The sequence below is a fragment of the Trachypithecus francoisi genome, unplaced genomic scaffold, assembly GCF_009764315.1.
Source record: "Trachypithecus francoisi isolate TF-2019V2 unplaced genomic scaffold, Tfra_2.0 Lachesis_group19, whole genome shotgun sequence".
Taxonomy (NCBI): Eukaryota; Metazoa; Chordata; class Mammalia; order Primates; family Cercopithecidae; genus Trachypithecus; species Trachypithecus francoisi.
Window position 1 is genome coordinate 6,203,845 of NW_022681464.1, and position 21,631 is coordinate 6,225,475.

Here is a 21,631-nt window from a genome sequence, read left to right on the forward strand (position 1 = left end):
CATCACCTGTGTGATTCAAGGTCGTATGTTACCATCTCCTGTGGGGACAGGTATTGGGAGAGAACTTTGTGATGTGTATACTTTTCATGGAGGTCTGTGTGCTATGTGGATTTTGTGTATATACATAATCACACTTAACTTTCAAAAACCAGGAGTAATTTTTCACTGTGGTTTCCACTGTGGTTGCTAAATACCTGTTTTTAAATGTCAAAGTCAAATATTGACAAAGGGAAACAAACTTGTAAAAGAGTTACTATTCATCTAGGTTAACATCACAATGTACTAATTTTTTAGTATATCCATGTCTATGGGGAATATTTCTTAAATTCTGTTATAGAATTTTTATTTTTATTTTTTTGAGATGGAATCTCTCTCGGTTGCCCAGCCTGGAATGCAGTGGTGCGATCTTGGCTCACTGCAACCTCTGTTCCTGAGTTCAAGCAATTTTCCTGTCTCAGCTTCCTGAGTAGCTGGGACTACAGGCACATTCCACCATGCCCAGCTAATTTTTGTATTTTTAGTAGAGATGGGGGTCTCACCATGTTGTCCAGGCTGGTCTTGAACTCCTGACCTCCAGTGATCCACCCGCCTTGGCCTTCCAAAGTGCTGGGATTACAGACGTGAGCCACCGTGCCCGGCATAGAATTTTTAAAAACAATATTATGGGGAAGTAGAAAAGATTCTGTGGAAAGTTTACCTTTTGTGCATTCAAGCATTTCTTAAAACTATTTTTAGATGGCAAAAATCTTATGGAAATTCTGGTTATATCATTTAAATATATTAAGATATTCTGTTACATTTTGAGCAAATGAAATGACATGATACAAGAAAACAATAGTTTACAATACTTCCACCTCAAGTAGCAGAGTGACCATGTGTATTTATCTCTTCTCCCTCTGAGACCCCATTACCTGATGGTAGAGGAATTTTCTACACATACTATCGAGCAACTTAGGACAGTCATTTTATCCTTCTTTAGGCACCTTATGTCCTCTTTTAAGATCAGGAAACGGTTTTGGAGAAATAGAATATGAATTTCTGTTTTACTGCAATCTTTTCCTCAGTGTATTTCCAAATTAGAGAAGGACATTCTTCTTGACTCACACTTTGAAAATACGATTTTACCGTCTTCTAGCATTTTAACATCTTTTCTGTGACTTGATAGCCATTTGGCAGGTTGATGTCCAAGGAGGCTACTGCCTTTCATTTCTGTAAGGTCCAAATCTCACTAAGTTCTGCAGGTTTTGAGGAAACTGAAAGGTGGCAAACATCACAGGGCAGGAAACCACTGCCTCATAACAATGCTGTGTGCAGGGCATGCAGAACATTTAGCAGGCAAGAGCTCTTCATTTTCTTTGGTTAGAAGTTTGTAGACTGAATGGAATTTGCTGCAGTTTACATATGCCCTGTCCCCGTATATGCAGATAGATGAGCAAACTCTAGTTTGTGCTTGAGCAAGATATCAGCAATCTTTTGTTTTCTGTTTATATGGAAACATTTTTTTTTCCCTCTACTGATACTGGACAAATACAGGTTGAGTGTATTTAAATTCAAGTTTCATCCCTGAGAGCATGCTGAATTTAAAATATCACAATTAAGTTTGTTTTGTAAGTGTTCTAAAGTTTCTTTCCAACAGATGACGTTGTTGGCTGGTTGCAGGGAAGCAAAATCATATGTTCCACTTTTCTTTGAAAGTTATTGTATTAGGGTTCTCTAGAGGGACAGAACTAATAGCATAGATGTATATATGAAGGGGAGTTTATTAAGGAGTATTGACTCACATGATCACAAGGTGAAGTCCCACAATAGGCCCTGTGCAAGCTGAGGAGCAAGGAAGCCAGTTTGAGTCCCAAAACCTCAAAAGTAGGGCTGACAGTGTAGCCTTCAGTCTGTGGCTGAAGGCCTAAGAGTCCCTGGCAAACCACTGGTGTAAGTCCAAGCGTCCAAAAACTGGAGTCCAGTGTTTGAGGGCAAGAAGCATTCAGCATGGGTGAAAGATGAAGGCCAGTAGACTCAACAACTCTGTTCCTTCCACCTTCTTCTGCCTGCTTTATTCTATTCATGCTGGCAACTGATTAGATGGTGCCCACTCAGACTGAGCGGGGGTCTGCCTTCCCCAGCCCACTGACTCAAATGTTAATCTCCTTTGGCAACATCCTCACAGACACACCCAGGAACAGTACTTTGCATCCTTCAATCCCATCAAGTTGACACTCGATATTAACCATCACACTATCACAGTTATTGTTCTACATTTCATAGCTAAAATGTGGATAACTTTATCATTCTTGAATAAAGCAAGCATATCAATTTTAGCAGTGTTATTTGCTGTCATCTTTTATTTTCTCTTCTGTCCCAGAAGACCATTTCATATAAAGTCATTTATTGTTTTACCCAGTTTTTAGTTAGTATGAATTACTACCTCATTAACTTTGGGGGATGGGGGAAGGGGATAGGTACTGAAATTATGTTTGATGCTGTTAAAAAAATGTTAAATTTCAGATACTGTACCATATGTATTAAGTAAAGAATAAGTTTAAAGAGTGAATAAAATGACAATATGTTTGTGTATGTGTATATATATACACACACACACATATATATATATGTATTTTTTTTTCTTTTAAAGTCCAAGGCAGGTGTAGTGTATATGTGTGTTTGTGTGTGTGTGTGTCTTTTCTCCTTTCCCATTTTGTAACTGTGAGAGCCCCATGTGTTTAGGGGCTGCCCCATGAGTATTTCCCTTGGATAAAAATGTTTACCTTGTCTTCTCAGGGGAAACGACTCTCCAGTTTCATTGTAGATCAGACATTCCTTTCTTGGATTCTTTGCTTTCTACTCTGAAGTAATTCCTGCTGAACTTTTGCGATTCTGCTCTAAAAAAGATAGGCAGCCATTTTTTTTTTTTTTTTTTTTTCAGAGACAGAATTTCGCTCTTGTTGCCTAGGCTGGGGTACAGTGGAACGATCTTGGCTCACTGTAACCTCTGCCTCCCGGATTCAGGTGATTTTCCTACCTCAGCCTCCCAAGTATCTGGGATTAGAGGCATGTGCCACCATACCCGGTTGCTTTTGTATTTTTAGTAGAGACAGGGTTTCACCATGTTGGCCAGGCTGGTCTTGAACTCCTGACCTCACGTGATCTGCCCACCTCGGCCTCCCACAGTGCGGGGATTACAGGTGTGCGCCACTGCGCCTGGCCTGGGCAGCCAAATTTTATTGAAGCTACCTTTCATTAAGCTACCTTGGAAAAGGGAGCTGAGGCACAGGAAGCAAACTGAACCATCCTAATATTTTTAGAGATTGAGCATTTGTCATTTCACCAAAGTTTATTTCAATAATAAAAGTCCCTTTGACTCCACATTTGATTAGTGGTACTGGAAAAACAGGTATTTCTTCTTCTTCCCCCTAAACTTTCACAGGCAAAATACATTTTCCGTCTCCTTCTCAGTCACTAAGTAGGAAAGGAACATAAGTCAAGACTTTCTAAGTTGTTTCTGAATATAGCTAGATTTTTTGCTGGTCTTGATCTTCTTTTGGGACTGATCATTATGTTCTCTGACTACCATATAACCATATAACTGTATGTTATAGTATAGATTTAATCAAGGATTTTGAGAAAGTTAACTAAGTTGGTGTGTGAGAGATGCTGCAGTATTTTGGTATTTTGAAAGTTATATACTTTAGCCCGGGCGCGGTGGCTCAAGCCTGTAATCCCAGCACTTTGGGAGGCTGAGACGGGCGGATCACGAGGTCAGGAGATCGAGACCATCCTGGCTAACATGGTGAAATCCCGTCTCTACTAAAAAATACAAAAAGCTAGCCGGGCGAGGTGGTGGGCGCCTGTAGTCCCAGCTACTTGGAAGGCTGAGGCAGGAGAATGGCGTAAACCCGGGAGGCGGAGCTTGCAGTGAGCTGAGATCCGGCCACTGCACTCCAGCCTGGGTGACAGAGCGAGACTCTGTCTCAAAAAAAAAAAAAAAAAAAAGAAAGTTATATACTTTGTTTTTTTCTAGGAGGGAATGTTTGCAAGAATTATATAGAATCTAATTAATTTAATGTAACTATCCCCAAAGCACTCCATCATCTTTCACAGTTATCGTTTATCATTCAGCAGTGATTTTCAGAGCTTGTGCTTCATACATTGAGTTTGAGTTTCAAGAGAGGAATATGTTTAATTTACTATGTTGATAATTAGCCTTCTATATTTGTTAAATATATACTGATGTCTACAATTAGAGCTTTTAATTAGAATTGTGTCTTGCGTGTGTTAGTTTTGTTAATGCTGGCCTTCGTGATTGTGATGCCAGCAGTACCAACAACATAGTTCTGCTTGGCAAGTTGCAAACCTTCCCATGAAGTGCTAGCAGCAAGAATGGAGTGAATGTTTATCCTCACAGGGCCCAAGAGCATAGCCCACTCAATACCTGCAAACCCAGCACTTTGTTTTGTATTGTGTACTACAAAATATACATATTTTATCCTTTATTTAACATGATATTGTCAGAGGCATGGGAACCAGAACAACTCCATCTTGAATAGGAGCTGGGTAAAATTAAGCTGAAACCTACCGGGCTATATTCCCAGACAGTTAAGACATTCTAAGTCACAGAATGAGATAGGAGGTTGGCACAAAATACCAGTCATAAAGACTTTGCTGATAAAACAGGTTGCAGTGAAGGAGATGGCCAAAACCCACCAAAACCAAAATGGCCATAAGAGTGACCTCTCGTGGTCCTCACTGCTATACTCCCACCAGCGCCATGACAGTTTACAAATGCCATGGCAACGTCAAGAAGTTACCCTATATGGTCTAAAAAGGGGAGGCATGAATCATCTACCCCTTGTTTAGCGTATCAAGAAATAACCATAAAAATGGGCAACCGGCAGCCCTCGGGACTGCTCTGTCTCTGGAGTTGCCATTCTTTTTTTCCTATACTTGCTTAATAAACTTGCTTTCACTTTGCACTGCGAACTCTCCCTGAATTCTTTCTTGCGCGAGATCCAAGAATCCTCTTTTGGGGTCTGGATTGGGATCCCTTTCCTGTAACATATTTATCTGTCCTGTTACAATATCATTTTTATTTTAATATAAAATTATTTTTCATTATATACCATTAAGTGAATTGATGCACTTTAGAGATATGCTGTATTTATTTTGGGGCCAAAATCTCAGAGTATCCCTGCACCCCCCACCTTTGTCGAAGCTTGGGACGCAAGATTTTTTGTTGTGCATCTTAGGTATCCTAATGTAAGGATAGTGGGAAAATGACACTTTTTCAACCATAGGCCACATTATCAAGATAGTCATCTCACTGAAAGAGCCATCTCTGTGGTAATCTGTCAGTGATTCTGTCCATATACTGACAGAGCTTTTCTTTCTTTCTTTTTTTAATTTGAACCTGACATTGTGAATATATGCTTTCTTTATACAGAGTTGACAGTTCAGGATTTTATACTTTTTTTTTTTTTTTTTTTTTTTTTTGAGACGGAGTCTTGCTCTGTCACCCAGGCTGGAGTACAGTGGCGCAATCTTGGCTCACTGCAGCCTCCACTTCCCGGGTTCAAGCAATTCTCCTGTCTCAGCCTCCTGAGTAACTGGGATTACAGGTGCCCGCCACCAGGCCCGGCTACTTTTTGTATTTTTTTTTTTTTAGTAGAGACGGAATTTCACCATGTTGGCCAGGCTGCTCATGAACTTGTGACCTCAAGTGATCCGCCCACCTCAGCCTCCCAAAGTGCCGGGATTACAGGCATGCGCCACCTCACCTGGCCCTATACATGCTCTTTAGTGTTGTTCTTTGTGTTTGTAATTGAGCCTACTCTTGGTCCACTAGCTTAAGTCCAGTGAATATCTTTTGAGACTAAAGACTTTCTGTTTTTGGCATATGTAATTATTTTTACCTTAGTCTTCCTTGTTGTTAGTTTGAGATTTCCACTTTAGCCCTTTTTATATTTTCTACCAATTTCTTTTTACAGTTGATAAAAGAGCAATAAAATTAAATGATTACATAGATACTGTTGAAAGGGGGAAAAATGGAGCATGACCACACATTAGCTGAAGACATCCATTTATCAGCTGATATATATCTGACTTAGGTATATGAAAGACTGTTTGGGGTCAATAATATACAGTTGTACAGGTTGTTTGAAGATCGAATTTACAAAAGTGGAGGGCCATCTGCAAACAATTGAGCGAAGTCAACTGAGGCATCTTAGGTATGTTGGCTTATTCCACACACAGCATTTTTTTCTTTATTCCAATCCATTGTAATACTGCTGTGATCACATGGATATTGCTGGCATTTTCAGTGAAGCAGTCTTTATGAGAGTAATGTGTCAGTAAGCTCTTAGTTTGTAATCTAAATTTGTGAGGATTTTGTATTTGAATATTTTCCCATAGGCTACGTATGATGTGGTAGCAGATTGTTAGAGAGAATTTGTATTATTATATGAGGATAGCTCTTTCCATTAGTCCATGCCTTTTGAGAGTCAGTCAAAGGGGACAAAGCCAGCCCTAGGCAAAACTATGAAGTAATACAAAATTGTTTCCATTTTCCTTTGGCCTTCAATGTGAATTTTTCTTTCCTCTTGCCAAGGTAATACTGATATTTATTTTACATTTTGTGTCTTATAAATCCAATATTTTAAGTCCTTAAGGGCCTAAATCTGTTGTTTGTTTTTGGAAACACTTCTCATGGCTTGTTTCCTTATGTATTTGATGACATTGATTGTATTTTTATTTTTTATTTTTTTGAGACAGAGTTTCTGTCACTCATGCTGGAGTGCAGTGGCACAGTCACAGCTCACTGAAGCCTCAGCCTCCTGAATAGCTAGGGCTACAGGCACATACCATCAAGCCTGGCTAATCTTTAAAGATTATTTTTGGTAGAGATGGGGTCTCACTATGTTGCCCAGGCTGGTCTCGAATTCCTGGCCTCAAGCAATCCTCCTGCCTTGGCCTTCCAAAGCGCTGGGATTATAGGCATGAGCCACTGCACCTAGCCGTGTTTGATCTTATTTGAGGCTCCAAATAAGGGAGAGATTTGCATTTGCTTCTAAAGGGATCCAGGGGCTGTAACACCTCATGCCATGTTAGCTTCCTGCAGCAATTCTTGACTTAATGCGGAGTCTCAGGTTCAGGCCCCATTCCTTGCCACTGACCGAGGCTTAGTCTCCCTGTAGTGGGCTTCATTCTAACTGGCATTCGTCTTCTGGGTTACATACCTTAGAGTTTGCTTACTGCTCAGTGTTTTACTCTGGATTAAAGTCCATTTATTTGCTTGTAGGTTCTTTTGGTTATAGGGTTGGAGTCCTTAGAAATTTGCTTTACTTTCTGGAAGCCCATCAATGCACTAAAAAGTGTTATTTTAGCCAAGAACTAGATGTTTTGTATAGGAGGGCTCATTGGAGTAACTACTCCACCATGCTGCAGTGATAGTGTCTTTTTCTTTTTCTTTCTTTTTTTCTTTGGGGACAGAGTCTTGCTCTGTTGCCCAGGCTGTAGTGCAGTGGCATCATTTTGGCTCGATGCAGCCTCCACCTCCTGGGTTCAAGTGATTCTCCTGCCTTAGCCTCCTGAGTAGCTGGGACTCACAGGTGCATGCCACCATGTCCAGCTGATTTTATATTTCTAGTAGAGACAGGGTTTCACCGTGTTGGCCAGGCTGGTCCCAAACCCTGACCTCAAGAGATCCACCTGTCTTGGCCTTCCAAAGTGCTGGGATTACAAGTGTGAGCCACTGCACCTGGCTATAGTTTCTTTACAAATATATTTTTTGTAAATGAGGGAAGAAGACTTTGGAGATTTAGAGGCTGAAGATAAAAGCAACAAAGTAGGGGTGGTGGGAAATAAAGCTGAAAGGAAGGTCCAGGGAAGTAGGAGGTGCTAGGATGAAGAGCCCAGAGAGGGAGTTAGTCCTGGTTTTTTGTTTTTTTTTGTTTTTTTCTGAGATGGAGTTTTGCTCTTGTTGCCTGGGCTGGAGTGCAGTGGCGTGACCTCAGCTCATTGCAATCTCTGCCTCCCAGGTTCAAGCGATTCTCCTGCCTCAGCCCCCCAAGTAGCTGGGATTACAGGTGTGGGCCACCATGCCCAGCTGATTTATGTGTTTTTAGTAGAGATGGGGTTTCACCATGCTGGCCAGGCTGGTCTTGAACTCCTGACCTCAAGTAGTCCGCCCGCCTCAGCCTCCCAAAGTGCTGGGATTGTAGGCATGAGCCACTGCGCCCAGCATTAGTCCTGTTTTCAAAGAGATTACCACCTGTGGCGCAGTGGGCAGCTCTGCGAGCACTGAGGGGAGGGAGACAGCAGATCAGCTGCCCAGACCTGGGGTGAGTGAGGTGCGTAGGCCCAAGACACTGTATAACCTGTGAGTACAGCTTTGTGGAGAGTAGGAAAGAGACAGGGACTCGACAAGGCCAAGCAAAAGTCTTGCTTTAATGGCACTTCCATGGCATAAAACAGTTCAATATAAATTTATTTTTAAAAAATTATTTTGTGAGACTTGCTCTCAAGCATAGTGGATTAAACATGCGTGTTTGCTTTCTCCTGGAACTCCAATAAAATATCAGCAAAGGGACTTTTAAAAAGTGAATTTATTAGATTGAGGAAGAGAGGGGAACACAATGTTAATAACATTTTGAAAGCTGGAAAATGGAGTAATGATGAGCTTCACTGATCTGTGAAAGCTGAAAGCTAAATGGCTTCAGCGTTGGAGAACTCCAGAAAAAAAAACCAGTTCTTACTCCAGAACCCTGGAAAGGCTTAGGAATTAGAAGTGCCAGGTGTCTCTGAAGGCATTCCGGCTTGGTAGGAGGAAGCAGTTCTGTCCAAGGTTCTGTCCCTTGCCATGCAGTCAGGAGGCCACCCCCCTTTCCAGTTTAATACTAGAGATCTGTTATCTGTAGGGGCTAAACTCAGAGAGCCTCCTGAGTGAACTCTCAGGCACTGAGGAAGGAGGGTGGCCTACTGAGACCAGGGCTCAGTGGAAAGGCCACATATGGAAGAGTAAGGTGTCTTGACTTGGCTGCTAGAGTGCTGGCACCAGGATTTTACCTACCCTATTCCCTTTCCTGCCAGATTAGTGATACTCTTTTTTTTTTTTTTTTTTGAGACGGAGTCTCGCTCTGTCGCCCAGGCTGGAGTGCAGTGGCTGGATCTCAGCTCACTGCAAGCTCCGCCTCCCGGGTTTACGCCATTCTCTCGCCTCAGCATCCCGAGCAGCTGGGACTACAGGCACCCGCCATCTCGCCCGGCTAATTTTTTTTGTATTTTTTTTTTTTTAGTAGAGACGGCGTTTCACCATGTTAGCCAGGATGGTCTCGATCTCCTGACCTCGTGATCCGCCCGTCTCGGCCTCCCAAAGTGCTGGGATTATAGGCTTGAGCCACCGCGCCCGGCCGTGATACTCTTATAGAGAAAATGAACCAAAACGGGGAAATGGCTTACATTTCAGTGCCCCCACTGAAGCAGCCCAAAACCCTCCAGTGGGAACCGCCGTTTGGCAGGCTCTGCTTGTGCACACCACGCTTCCAGTCAGCGTTGGCCTCACGCTGGTGGGTCAGTGGAGAGCCAAGGATTCCAAACAGTGAAGGCAACGGCTGACTTGTGAGAGATCAAAACAAAAAAAAAGATACAAGATAGGAAATTTGTGGAAGTATATTTAAAATTTGTTAATTACCCCCTCTCGAACACAAGCAGTTTCCTTTCCATTCTCCCCAGGCTTAAAACATTTTTTAAACTCTTTCTTTGGAATCACCCTAAAAACCTGTGGCATATTTGTTTTGCCAAACTCGATGGCAGTGAGTCCTGTGAAGCTAGCTTTGTTTTTCCAGATGGCTCAGGTGCTTTGGCTGCCACGGCAGCAGGTTCCCTGCTCTCCTTTCTCTGCTGGAACTGGGCCCTAGAGACCAGGGCAGGCGGTAGCTCGGGAGGTAAACCCAAATTTGTATAGTATGTGGTTGGGTGGTTTTTGCTTTGTTTGTTTAAATAGCAAATTTAATAATTTAACCTTATAGGTAAGCAAAGCAATAAACAAACCCATGTGGAAAAATGTGGCTCAGAGAAAAAAGAAAGCATGGACTTATTCCTTTAAAATATTGACTTGTAATATATGACTTATAATCGGTCTCTGCAGAAAAACAAAAATGCCTCTAGGAATTCCTGAACTGTTCTTTGGTCATATCATAGGTGTAATTGTTTTGTAATATTTCTGTCTCTTTTCTCCCTTTCTTTCCCTTGTATTATTAGTGGAACAAAATCAATTAAACTTTTCTAATAGGCTTATTTTATAATCAAACCTGGTAGAGTATATTATCTTTTAGGGTAATTAGAAACATTTCTGTTTGATCAAAATAATAGCAGTCAACCAGAATTATTACCGATTTGATTTAAATGGTATAGGACACAAGCTTATAAATATTGTAGTGCACTGAAATGCAGATCACTTTTCTTTTTAAAAGAGTCCTTTTGGCTTTCCTCTTTATGATTAACCTACGAGAGACATTTTGGTTTTGCTAATTAGAAGTTTAAATCTAATATTTTAGAATATTTTAGAATAACTTCAATGTTAGTTTCACTATTAAAGTGGCAAAAACCTAGACTCTACCATGAGTCTTTCATTTTCTGAATATAAGTTTTTAATAAATATAATTATGTGTCTTCCATCTTAAGGAAGTCAGTTTTATTCTGAACTTCTAAGGTACTCTGTTAACTGTTTTTGGAGTACAACCCTATTCGATTAAGTTTTTAGTACTTGTATTTGGCACAGTGTAATTTTGGGCAGCATTGAAAAACTGGCAGTTCAACCTTCTGAATGCTAAGAAAACAAAGACAAAACTCTTTTAACATTTCTTTTAATGACTATATATATTCTGATTTAAATCCATATGTTTTATTTTTCTGGTTGCTTTGTTTTCTAATGATCAATGAGCGCTTTTTAAAAACAATTTTTTCACTGTCTTCCCTTCCCCTCCTACTGTGATGGAAGGCCTTTGATTAGGACAGTATTGTACTGTTCTCTGCTTGTCTCCCTAAGGACAAAATGAGAGTGCTATCTCAGCACATGGTGCTGAATGGATGCTGGATAAAATGAACTAACAGGGACTGCAGCTTAATTTTGGGTATAGATTGTTAGAACCTTAAGGGACCCTAGATATCATCTCGCTTGTCCACTCCTTCCCTTGGTGAAGTTCATAGGGACTAGAGCAGTGGGGCTTTAGAATGAGAGCGTTCCAAGGATAGGGCTGGGATTTTAGTGACCTTGTTCTGCACAATACGGATGATAATAGCTTATATTTATTCATTGTTTTAGATTATTTGTACATTGGATTTTGAAGGAGTCAAGAACTTCTAGTATGTGTTGATGAGTACATAGTGTGTCATCTTGATGTATAAACTAATACGTAGTACTTCAGATGTCTCCCTCCTAACTGGGCCCGTAGTACTTGGGGTTTTGTATTTACAATGTTCAGTAAAACATGAATTGGTTGAATATTTTCCCCCAACTTTGTATAGAAACATGTCTTTAAAAATAATTTAAAGGGTATTTTCCTTTTAATTTTTTCCCTTGAGAGTATAGATTTGAGTTCAAATCTGGATTCTGCCCCTTACTCTAATTAAACTAACCTATCTGAGCCTTGATGTCTTCATCTGTAAAACGATGATCATAATCATTAACTATTCATGAAGAGTTATTGTCAGGGTTAACGTTAATATGACATTGAATATAAAGTGCTCATCACAATGCCTGTCCAAGGGTAGAGTACTCGGTAAATGCTGTTAATGTGATCTTACAGAAACTAAGGCTTAAAATATTAAAATATTTTTCTGGAGCTATTGTGGTAATTTAAAACTCTTTAAGGGAGAACTCTGGTTTGTGTGTTTGTTTTAATAGTCAGGGTCTTGCTATGTTGCCCAAGCTGGCCTTCAACTCCTGGGCTCAAGAGATCCTCCTGCCTCAACCTCCTGAGTAGCTGGGACTATAGCATGTGCCACTGTGCCCAGCATTGAGAGAGAACTCTTAGGAGAGAAATATTCTCTCTAAGTTATAAAACTTCACAATAAAAATGTTCTCTCTAAGTTATAAAACTTCACAATACAGTAAACACACTGAATCTTTGCGAAGACCTTTGCTCAAAGAACCTCAGTTTATTTTGTCATTGACCTGCAAATTTCAAGAACTTTTAAGATTCTCTTTACTGTATGAAATGCTTGAATGTGTTACTATACTTTTTGTAGGTGAGTTTATATTTATTTTTTGGAACTAAGGAAGATATTTGGCCTTATAAGAAAGCTAAGGTGATATAAGTGCTAGTTGGGAAATAATGCGATATGAATGGCTTGCTTGATGTCAAACCTAGTAAGCAGTCAAATCTTGTCACTCTTCACTTAAAATACAATTATTTACTTCTATATTAGCTGAGAAGCAAGAATTTAGAATTCTGAGGAATTTTTTTTAGTGAATGGAAGTCTTAAGATATTTCAGCTGGATATTGCTTATTGTCTTTTGTTAGAGCTTTGGCCTTGAAATATTATATTTTACTTGTATGAAATATATTTATCATCTTCATTATTTTATTAGATTGATAACAAAGCTGTGTGTATACTCCTTAATTGACCCAAATGTAAATTTGGCTGAGGTCGTGATTTGAGTGGCACATGGAGTTGAATAGAGAATCCTTGTCATCATTTTAATATGTAAAAATTAGGTGTTTTTATACCCCTGGAAGTTAAAAAATCAAATCAGGCACCATCTGTGGTTCCTGAATGCTTGGTCTCTCACCTTCCGTAATTAAAAAACTATGCTGGCTGCTTGGCTGAACAGGGATGTTATTAAACTGGCATTTGGTCTGAAATGTTCCTTAGGGAATCACTGAGTGATTTTAAGTGTTCTTTCTTGAGCCTGGGACACTACATCCTATAGAATGAGTTAAGGAGTGACTGTTTAGCAAACATATATTGAGTATATATTATATACCAACAAATCAACTTGTTGGAGTAGGTTGTTAACTTGAGTTATGTTGGGCAGCCTTGGCAATGAGAGGGATTTTAGTTAGATCTGGTAACTAACCATGCAGTCCCAGAGACAAGTGTGACTTACTCTCTTATTTTATTTTTTTCACTAGTAATAGAGCCAAGCCCGATGCTTCTTGGGGTGAGATTTAATTTGGTTGTTGAACTTGAGTCTTGCTGTGTATCCTTTTTAGCATTGATTGGTGTGTTCAGCATGATTTAATATTCTTTTCAAGATTTGTACTTACCTCTCATGGGGTTACTATGCCAGTTCTTTTCGTGGCAAAGCAGGATGAAATTTCTTTATAATTTCTGAATGCTAGGTGATATTGTGGCCTAGAAAAGAAATTGCTAAACTTTTTTTGAGACTCCAAGTGTTCTGATGCTTTGCAATTACCTGCTGGATTTTTTCTGAGATACCTGGGCTCAGTTCAACAAATTGTATTGAGTACATATTATGTGCAAGCTCGGATAGAGTCCAGTAGGGGCCTGCCTGCTTGTAGACAAAAAATGATGGCATAATGTAACCAACATATGCAATGCAAGAGGCATGAACAAGGCATAGATACTTTATAGACTATTCAGGGTGAGGCAAAGGAATGGGTTTCATGGAGGAGATGAAACTTAGGATGGTTCAGATGGATACAGATGGGCTTTTAAAAAATTAGATTTTTATTGTTGGAGGCTATTCCAGGCAGAGGGAATGTTACTGAGGTGTGAAATGGCATGTAGCTGAAAGCTTGGCATTGCTGGAATATTCACTGCAGTACCGGAGGGAGATAAAGGTAGAAAGGGATAAGGGAACTATATCTCCAAGAGTCTGGCATGCTGTACTTTGGAGCATGGAATTTTTGTGGTATATATTAATCAGCTTAAAGTAATTGAAAAGACCTAAGCCAGGAGAGTGAAAGGATAGATTTTAGTTAGCTCTCTCTGATTGTAATCTGGAGTTTGGATTGCAGAGGAGTAAAATTGGAGCTAAATACTAACTAGTCATGAAGGTTAAAGGAGTCCAGGAGTTTTCTTTCTTTTTCTTTTTTTGAGACACAGTCTCGCTTTGTTGCCCAGGCTGGAGTGCTGTGGCGCAACCTCAGTTCACTGCAACCTCTTCCTCCTGGGTTCAAGCAATTCTCCTGCTTCAGCCTCCTGAGTAGCTGGGACCACAGGCGTGCGCCACCATGCTGGACTAATTTTTATATTTTTAGTAGAGGTGAGGTTTCACTATGTTGGCCAGGCTGGTCTCGAGCTCCTGACCTCAGGTGATCTGCCTGCCTTGGCCTCACAAAGTGCTGGGATTATAGGTGTGAGCCACCACACCTGGCCCAGGAGTGAGTTTTAATTTAGTAAACTTGTTTAGCTGAACTGTGGTGATGAGATAATGAACAAAAAAGCACAACAATGGTGGAACTCTGGGGAACATGCCAATAGTTGAAAGGTATTTTGAGGAAAGAGACACTGGGAAGAAATAGAAAAAGAAGTTTGTTAAAAATAAGGTATTATAGGAACTGAGAAAAGAAGGAATTTCCTGAAGGAGTAGGTGTCAGTAATGTCCAAGAGCAGAAGTCACGTAAGATACTGACTGACTTTGGGAATTTGGAGGTCACTTACTTGTGACCTGGGGATAGGGGAATATTTCCATTGGAATGGTAATTTGTGTTCTGCCTTTGCCACTTATTTATTCTTTGACTTTGGAAAGCCCTTTTACCTTTGACTCATTGTCTGTAAAGAGGAGGTTGGCCTCTTTAATGGGGTTCGGTCTACGATCTGTGGAGCTCCAGAGGTTCATAAAAGGTACCTTGAGGCCCATCAAGAAATCGAGGGTAAAGCCAGATATTTGTTAGGGAGGGATAAAAGTCCTCTACCCCTGCTTCAAACAAAGCAGTGAGAGCAGCTTCATTTTTATCTGTTTCATATATTTGGCTTTAATGTAAGATTTCATTGAAAGAAACACAGTGCAGTATAAGAAATCTGACAACTACTGGCATACAGGAGCATTAAGTACCTTCAAGCTTTAAAAGCTATATTACTATAGAGGTGTTGAAAGGTCCTATACTAGATGAAGATTATGATAGATGCTAACCTGTTCATGGTTTGGATTTTAATCAGAGGTGAACATTAATGTCTGAGTTTATATAATGATAACTGTTCATATTCTCATTAGGAATGAAAATGTAACTTCTAAACAACTGTATTCTACTGTGTACTTTGTTAAAAAAAAAAAAATCTTTTTATGTGTCTTACCAGGTTCTGACTCAGAAGATCTTTTGGAAGAATTACTGTGCTGTTTGATGCAGTTAATCACTGATATTCCACTCTTGTAAGTTCTGGCTAGGCCAGGATTTGTTTTATCTTCTTTGTATGTGGCAGATCATCATTGATCATGTTACGGAGTTTGTGGGTCCTGGTGTAGTACTTACATGTGTGCCTTTTAAGGATTCTATATCCAGAGTTCTTTTCTTTCTGCCTAATATTTAGACTGGCTATTCATCGTCAAAACAAAAATGTTACGTTGTTAAGGGGGAAATAGTGAAACTGTCTTAAGAATATGGTAGGCACGGAATTAATCTCTGTATTAAGAGAGCTTATATAAGATCTTTGGAAACAACATTTTAAGAGAGAAGCAATTTGAATCTACTTCATATTGGGGTAGACACAGTGAGTTGAGTTCTCCTTATCTTCCTGACTTCTTAATTGTGTTTCCAGCCTCTTTTGGTGAAGCCAGATTTTCATTTCCAGCCGCCTTTGACGCTAGGCATAGTCAGTGAGATGTAGAGGAAGGTCCTCCAATGAGACCTCTGAGTAAAGCTCTCTAAAAGGAACTGCTTGAGTCAGCTAGGAGGCATATCTTTTTTCTCTTGACAGCCCTTTCTCCTGCTGTCTGAAATGTGGACAGTCTTTTGAGTTGCACAGTAACCAAGAACCATGAACCAAGAGACTCACAGAAAATTCTGTTTTGATGTCATTGAGCTGCTAAACTAAAGTCAACAACTACCAGCACCACCTTTTTTCATCCTGGACTTCTCATGTGACAGAAGTAGACCCTTATTAGTTAACACTGCTGTAACTGGGCTTCTGTCACTGCAGCTCAACGCAATTCCTATATGATTCAAAATGTTCATCTCGTTTGTTACTTTTTAAAATTTAAAATAGAGACAGGGCCTCGCTGTGTTGGCCAGGATGGTCTCGAACTCCCAGCCTCAAGTGATCCTCTGACCTCAGCCTCCCAAAGTGCCTGGATTACAGGTATTAGCTACCGTGCCTGGCCTCATTTGTTACTTTTAAAGCAGTGATTCTCAACCTTTAAAAAAAATTATTGGCCAGGTGCAGTGTCTCATGCCTGTAATCCTAGCACTTTGGGAGCCTGAGGCAAGTGTATTGCTTGGATGCAGGAGTTGGAGACCAGCCTGGGCAATATAGTGAGACCCTGTCTTTACTTTAAAAAACAAAAATTAGACCGGACGCAGTGGCTCACTCACACCTGTAATCCCAGCACTTTGGGAGGCCGAGGTGGGCGGATCATGAGGTCAGGACTTCAAGACCAGCCTGGCCAACATGGTGAAACCCCGTCTCTACTAAAAATATAAAAATTAGCTGGGCATGGTGGCACACGCCTGTAATCCCAGCTATTTGGGAGGCTGATGCAGGAGAATCGCTTGAACCAAGGTCGGGGAGGTGGAGGTTGCAGTGAGTTGAGATTGTACCACTGCACTCCTGCATGGGCTACAGAGCGAGACTACATCACAAAAAAAATAAAAAATAAAAAATAAAAATAAAAAAATTTTAAAAATATTTTCTCCCTGAGAAGCCTTGTTTGACATTTCTTTCATAATTGCCTCTCCCACTTAATGAAATTTGAGTCCCCAGACACACTGAATATCTGTTTATGTCTTACAGCCCTTTGGAGGACCACAAACCATTATTATTGTATCTATGAAGATTTTTACTTACCTCTCTAGAAAGAGTTTACATCTCCTGTTGAAAATGCATATATAAAAGGAATTATTTTTGAAATAAAAAAGTAGATTTTACTGTTTCTCATGACAGAATCTCAGTCTACATGGGGATATAATTGGAAATGTGCTATTTGTCTATGGCGCCAAAAGGAAAGACAGGTATTTGTGAGAAAATAGGCTGCAGGCTGCTGTTGTACATGAATGCAACATCTAGAATTTCAATATAGTCTTCGAAGTGAGAACCACCAACCCCCGTCGTGATATGGTCTCATGGTATGCACCCGGGAAATTAGGGCTGAGACAACTGAAGAGTCATCGCCTAGGGAAGGAAATGGGACAATTTCCCATTCAACCGGAGCTCCTGCAGCAGACACATGCATGCCATTTTTTCTCCCATTCCATTCTAACAGAACTCCAGTATTGTTTAGAGGGGTGCTGTGTGCCCAGATTTGTTTTTCAGACACTTTGGTGGTTCCTTGTGACCATGTGACATAGTTTGGGTCAAGTATATGTGAGCAGAAATCATGAACTTGCAGAGCATATCCACTCCAGCCTTTTGCTTGTTGCTCTCCCTTCCTTCCTGGAATGTGGAGGCAATGCTTAGGCTGTCTTGAAACTAGGTTAATGAGCATTGCATGCAAAGAATAGTGTCCTGGGAGCATGGGATATTGGTGACATTATGAAACTATTACATTGGCCCTGGATCCCATATCTTTGGGTTTCCTCTTACATGAGAAAAATAGATACCTATCTTGCTTAGGCCACTGTGGTTAGGTTTCTTTTACATGTGGTCAGATCAGGGAAGGGAAACACATATACTGTGTGCTGTTTCTTTGTCATGGTATGTGGAGTGCTTCGTGTGTTCCTGATGTAATTTTACAAGTAGCACCACCTCTAATTTTTCTTTCTTTTTTTCTATTTTTTTTTGAGATGGAGTCTTACTCTGTTGCCCAGGCTAGAGTGCAGTGGCGCGATCTCAGCTTACTGCAACCTCTGCCTCCTGGGTTGAAGCAATTGTTCTGCCTCAGCCTCCCAAGTAGCTGGGATTACAGGCAAGCACCACCACACCCAGCTAATTTTTGTATTTTTAGTAGAGATGGGGTTTCACCATGTTGGCCAGGCTGTTCTCGAACTCTTGACCTCATGTGATCTGCCTGCCTCGGCCTCCCAAAGTGCTGGGATTATAAGCGTGAGCCACCACGCTCGGCCCTAAATATTTTTTTTGATAACACAATACCAGGAATTTAGTACATATCCTAAATGCGTACACTCTTTTGTTGTTGTTGCCTTTGTTGATAAAATGTTTTGGTGACATTCAGGGGGACGGAAACAGTAAATACCTTTAGATAGTAAATTGGCTCCAAACACAATGAATACAGCAGCCATTTAAACACCCTTGAGGAGCAAGCCGATTGTGTTGTAATATATCAAACATTTCAGTGTTTTAATGTGTTTATACCTTTTAAATTAACTGAAAATGCACAGCTAGCCAGTTGTCTCCTATTATGTACACTGAGCTTTAACCAGCTGCTGAAACAATTTCTGATGATTTAATGTTCTTGGAACTCCATCCTACAAGAAGGTTTGTCTTGGTAACGGTTTCCATGTGAAACCAAACTACTCTTTAAATGTTTCATTTCCTCTAACTATAGTGCAGTATTATGGATCAATGTATACTTGGAGAGGAAATAGGAATATATGCAAACCAGGAATGCTCTCACACCTGAACATCATCAGAAGTGCTATAAACGTTTCACATTTCACATTGGTAATTCATCCTGTGCTGCATTAGCAGCTGAATAACAAGATGAAACTTAATGGCCACTGAGGGTAATTCAAAACTAGCGTAAATGTTTCTTATGAGACTTTTAAAATCATTCTGTTAATATTGAGAGCAAAGGGGTTACCATGAACACATGTACATACATACATATGTATATGTATGCTATATATTTATTTAGAGATCTGTAAACTAAAATGTAAATGATACCTCATTATAAAGAGAATAGGATCAGTGGCAGTAGTTGAAATAAACTCCCAGAAGTTCATTACAGTGATCTTTGTAGGAGTTCATTTGTAATGAAGATTGACTTTTAAGTAGTTATTGGCTACTGTTTCTCAGACACTTTGGATTTCTTGATAAAATATTAATTCACGGAGGTACTAATCTTCATTAAAATTGTTCATCTTTCAGGAATCCTTCCTTAACTCCATAGCTCTCAGCATTTATATATTTAAAATAAAGATTAAGTTCTGCATGGGCTTGACATTTTTCAGTGTATTTTGGATCGATCCCACTAGAATTTAAATAAATCTGTCAAAAGCAAAACCTTGCCTTTGATTTTTATACCTTTCCTGTGTCTCAGTGAAGTAAACAGGAAAGTAATAAAGATAAAGGTGTTTTCCTCAAGACACTAATATGGAGTGTTCTAACAGAAAGAATATGGGTAGGTAAGCCAGAGGTAAAAGCCCAGCGCTTGGAATTTGTGACACTGTCTGGATTCTCGTGGTGTTACTATAAGGGCTGAATGAGACTTGTGGGAACCAACCGAGTGGTGGAGTCGGGCAGGGCCGTAGCTGCAGAAGCAGTGATGCTGTATAGACCCATCCTTGTATTTTCAGGGCTACTTGTGATGCCGTTTTGTTAAGAAATGGAAGTTATTTTGGGGACTCAAATTAGATTTTTTTTCCCTTTGTATCTGTTTTTGTTACTGTCATTTTCAGCAAATCTGTGGCTGTTAGCTGTACATGATGATGTCAGTGTTAAGCACAGGCCCCACCCCTTCTCACTAGTGCTACCACTCTGGACAGGTCTGCTCAGGATAGGCCTTTTTCTATTGGCCTCAGACCCAAAATACAGCCTCTTTCTCTGGGATCCATTTCTGTGGTCTTTCTTATGAACCTGTGAACTCATTGAGGACTGTTTAATTTTTAGCCTGGCCCTGATTTGCAGATTTGTCAATTAAAATTTAATCTAAGAAAACATTTTTAGTTTTTTTATAAGGTATAGATTGATAAAGGTGAGATTTTCAAAATTAATTGCTTTCACTGCCTTTTTCAGGGAGTGTGTATCTATTTGTGTACTGTGACTTGTCGGGTACAGGGGATTATCTGATGTCATCCGCTAACCCTTGCTGATGGTCCTGCTAATGTGGAGCATGACAGTCCATGCTGTGTCTAGGGCCTTGCCTTCTTTCCTTCTGCAGTCTGTCTGCCTTTAGATATTTGCGTGGCTCACATTCTGAACTCCTTCAAGCTTTCATCTGCTTCAAGTTTTGTTTCTTTAGAAATGGCCCCCCTGACTACCCTATAGAATACCTTTGACCACCCACCTGAAAATAGCTCCCCTCTCATTCTCTGTCCTTTTTTCATGTGTTATTTATTTACTTACCTTTTTTTTTTTTTTTTTTGAGATGGGATTCCCACTCTGTCACCCGGCCTGTAGGGCAGTGGCGCAATCATGGCTCAGTATAGCCTCAACTGCCCAGGCTTGAGCAATTCTCCCATCTCAGACTCTCGAGTATCTGGGGCCACAGGTGTGTGCCACCATTCCTGACTGCCTGACTAATTTTTAAAATTATTTGTAGAGATGAAGTCCTGCTGTGGTGCCCAGGCTGGCCTTGAACTCTGGGCTCAAGCAACGCTCCTGCCTTGGCCTCCTGAAGTGCTGGGATTACAGGCAAAAGCCACCACACCCGGCCTGTTTTTTGTCGTAACACTTTTCACTACTCTTCATATTATCTGTTATCTCTCTTGCTCATACTTTCCCAATAAAACTAGAATGAAAGCTCCATGAAAACAAGGGCTCTTGTGGCAGCATTTGGCTTGCTCACTGCTGCTGCATCCGTGATATTTAGGTTAGCCTGGCACATGGTAGACTCAAATATTTCTTTACAGAGTAAATTAGTAAGGGTCTAACCTGTTCAATGCGCTTAAAGCATTTTGTTTGTTTCTCAGCATCTAGTCCTATGTGGAAACAGTATTGTACTAAGGCATATTTCACTGCAAGTGTAATGGCTCTTTTGTAGTTGGCACATTGTAACAAGTGGGTGTCTTACTGACATTTGTAGTAGAAAGGGGCTACTGGAAGCTGAAGCACTGAGAAATAACACCTGAGATTGTTTAAGTAACTAGTAGATTAATTAGTTATAAATGCTGAGTATTCTGGGGCCGTTTAGGGACTATGGGCTTTGTATCTCAGTAGTCCCTAGATTATTCCTTCTTAGTATAATAATTTCTTTTTTAATTCAGGTCATCCTCAAAAACATATTGTGAATATACTATGTGTGTACAGTGGAGTAGACCCTGAACACAGAAAAGTGTGACTCTTGAAGAGCGTAGGGTTGGATAGACAGAAAGATACCCCGATGAGAGGAACATTTGATAAATGCCACAGTCATTTGGAGTTGAACGGATTAGCACTGGCTAAATCATTAAAGAGGCAGAAAAGAACTGGATAGGGACTTCTTAGGTATGAATAATGTATTTGGAGAATCACAAGCACATTAGGTTGAGCAGAGGATTTGTGGAATATTAGGGATGAAGAAGTTACATTGATGTAGCAAAGACTCAAATGTTAGAGGACTAAAGGTTTGATTATTTTTAGGGTTCTCTGTTTATTGAGATATAAAAAAGAATATAACTATTAGAAATATTTCTGTAAAATA

The 21,631-nt window shown here is 40.1% G+C and overlaps 1 protein-coding gene across 6 annotated transcripts in view; it reads left to right on the top strand.

Annotated features, from left to right (window-relative positions):
- The window catches only part of DYM (dymeclin), a 437,123-nt gene that overhangs the window by 86,036 nt on the left and 329,456 nt on the right, over positions 1-21,631 (top strand). For all 6 annotated transcript variants that reach the window (XM_033177780.1, XM_033177784.1, XM_033177783.1 and 3 more), the window contains one exon: positions 15,256-15,328. In XM_033177780.1, the coding sequence (XP_033033671.1) occupies positions 15,256-15,328 (73 nt within the window). The remainder of the gene's footprint in view (positions 1-15,255; positions 15,329-21,631) is intronic.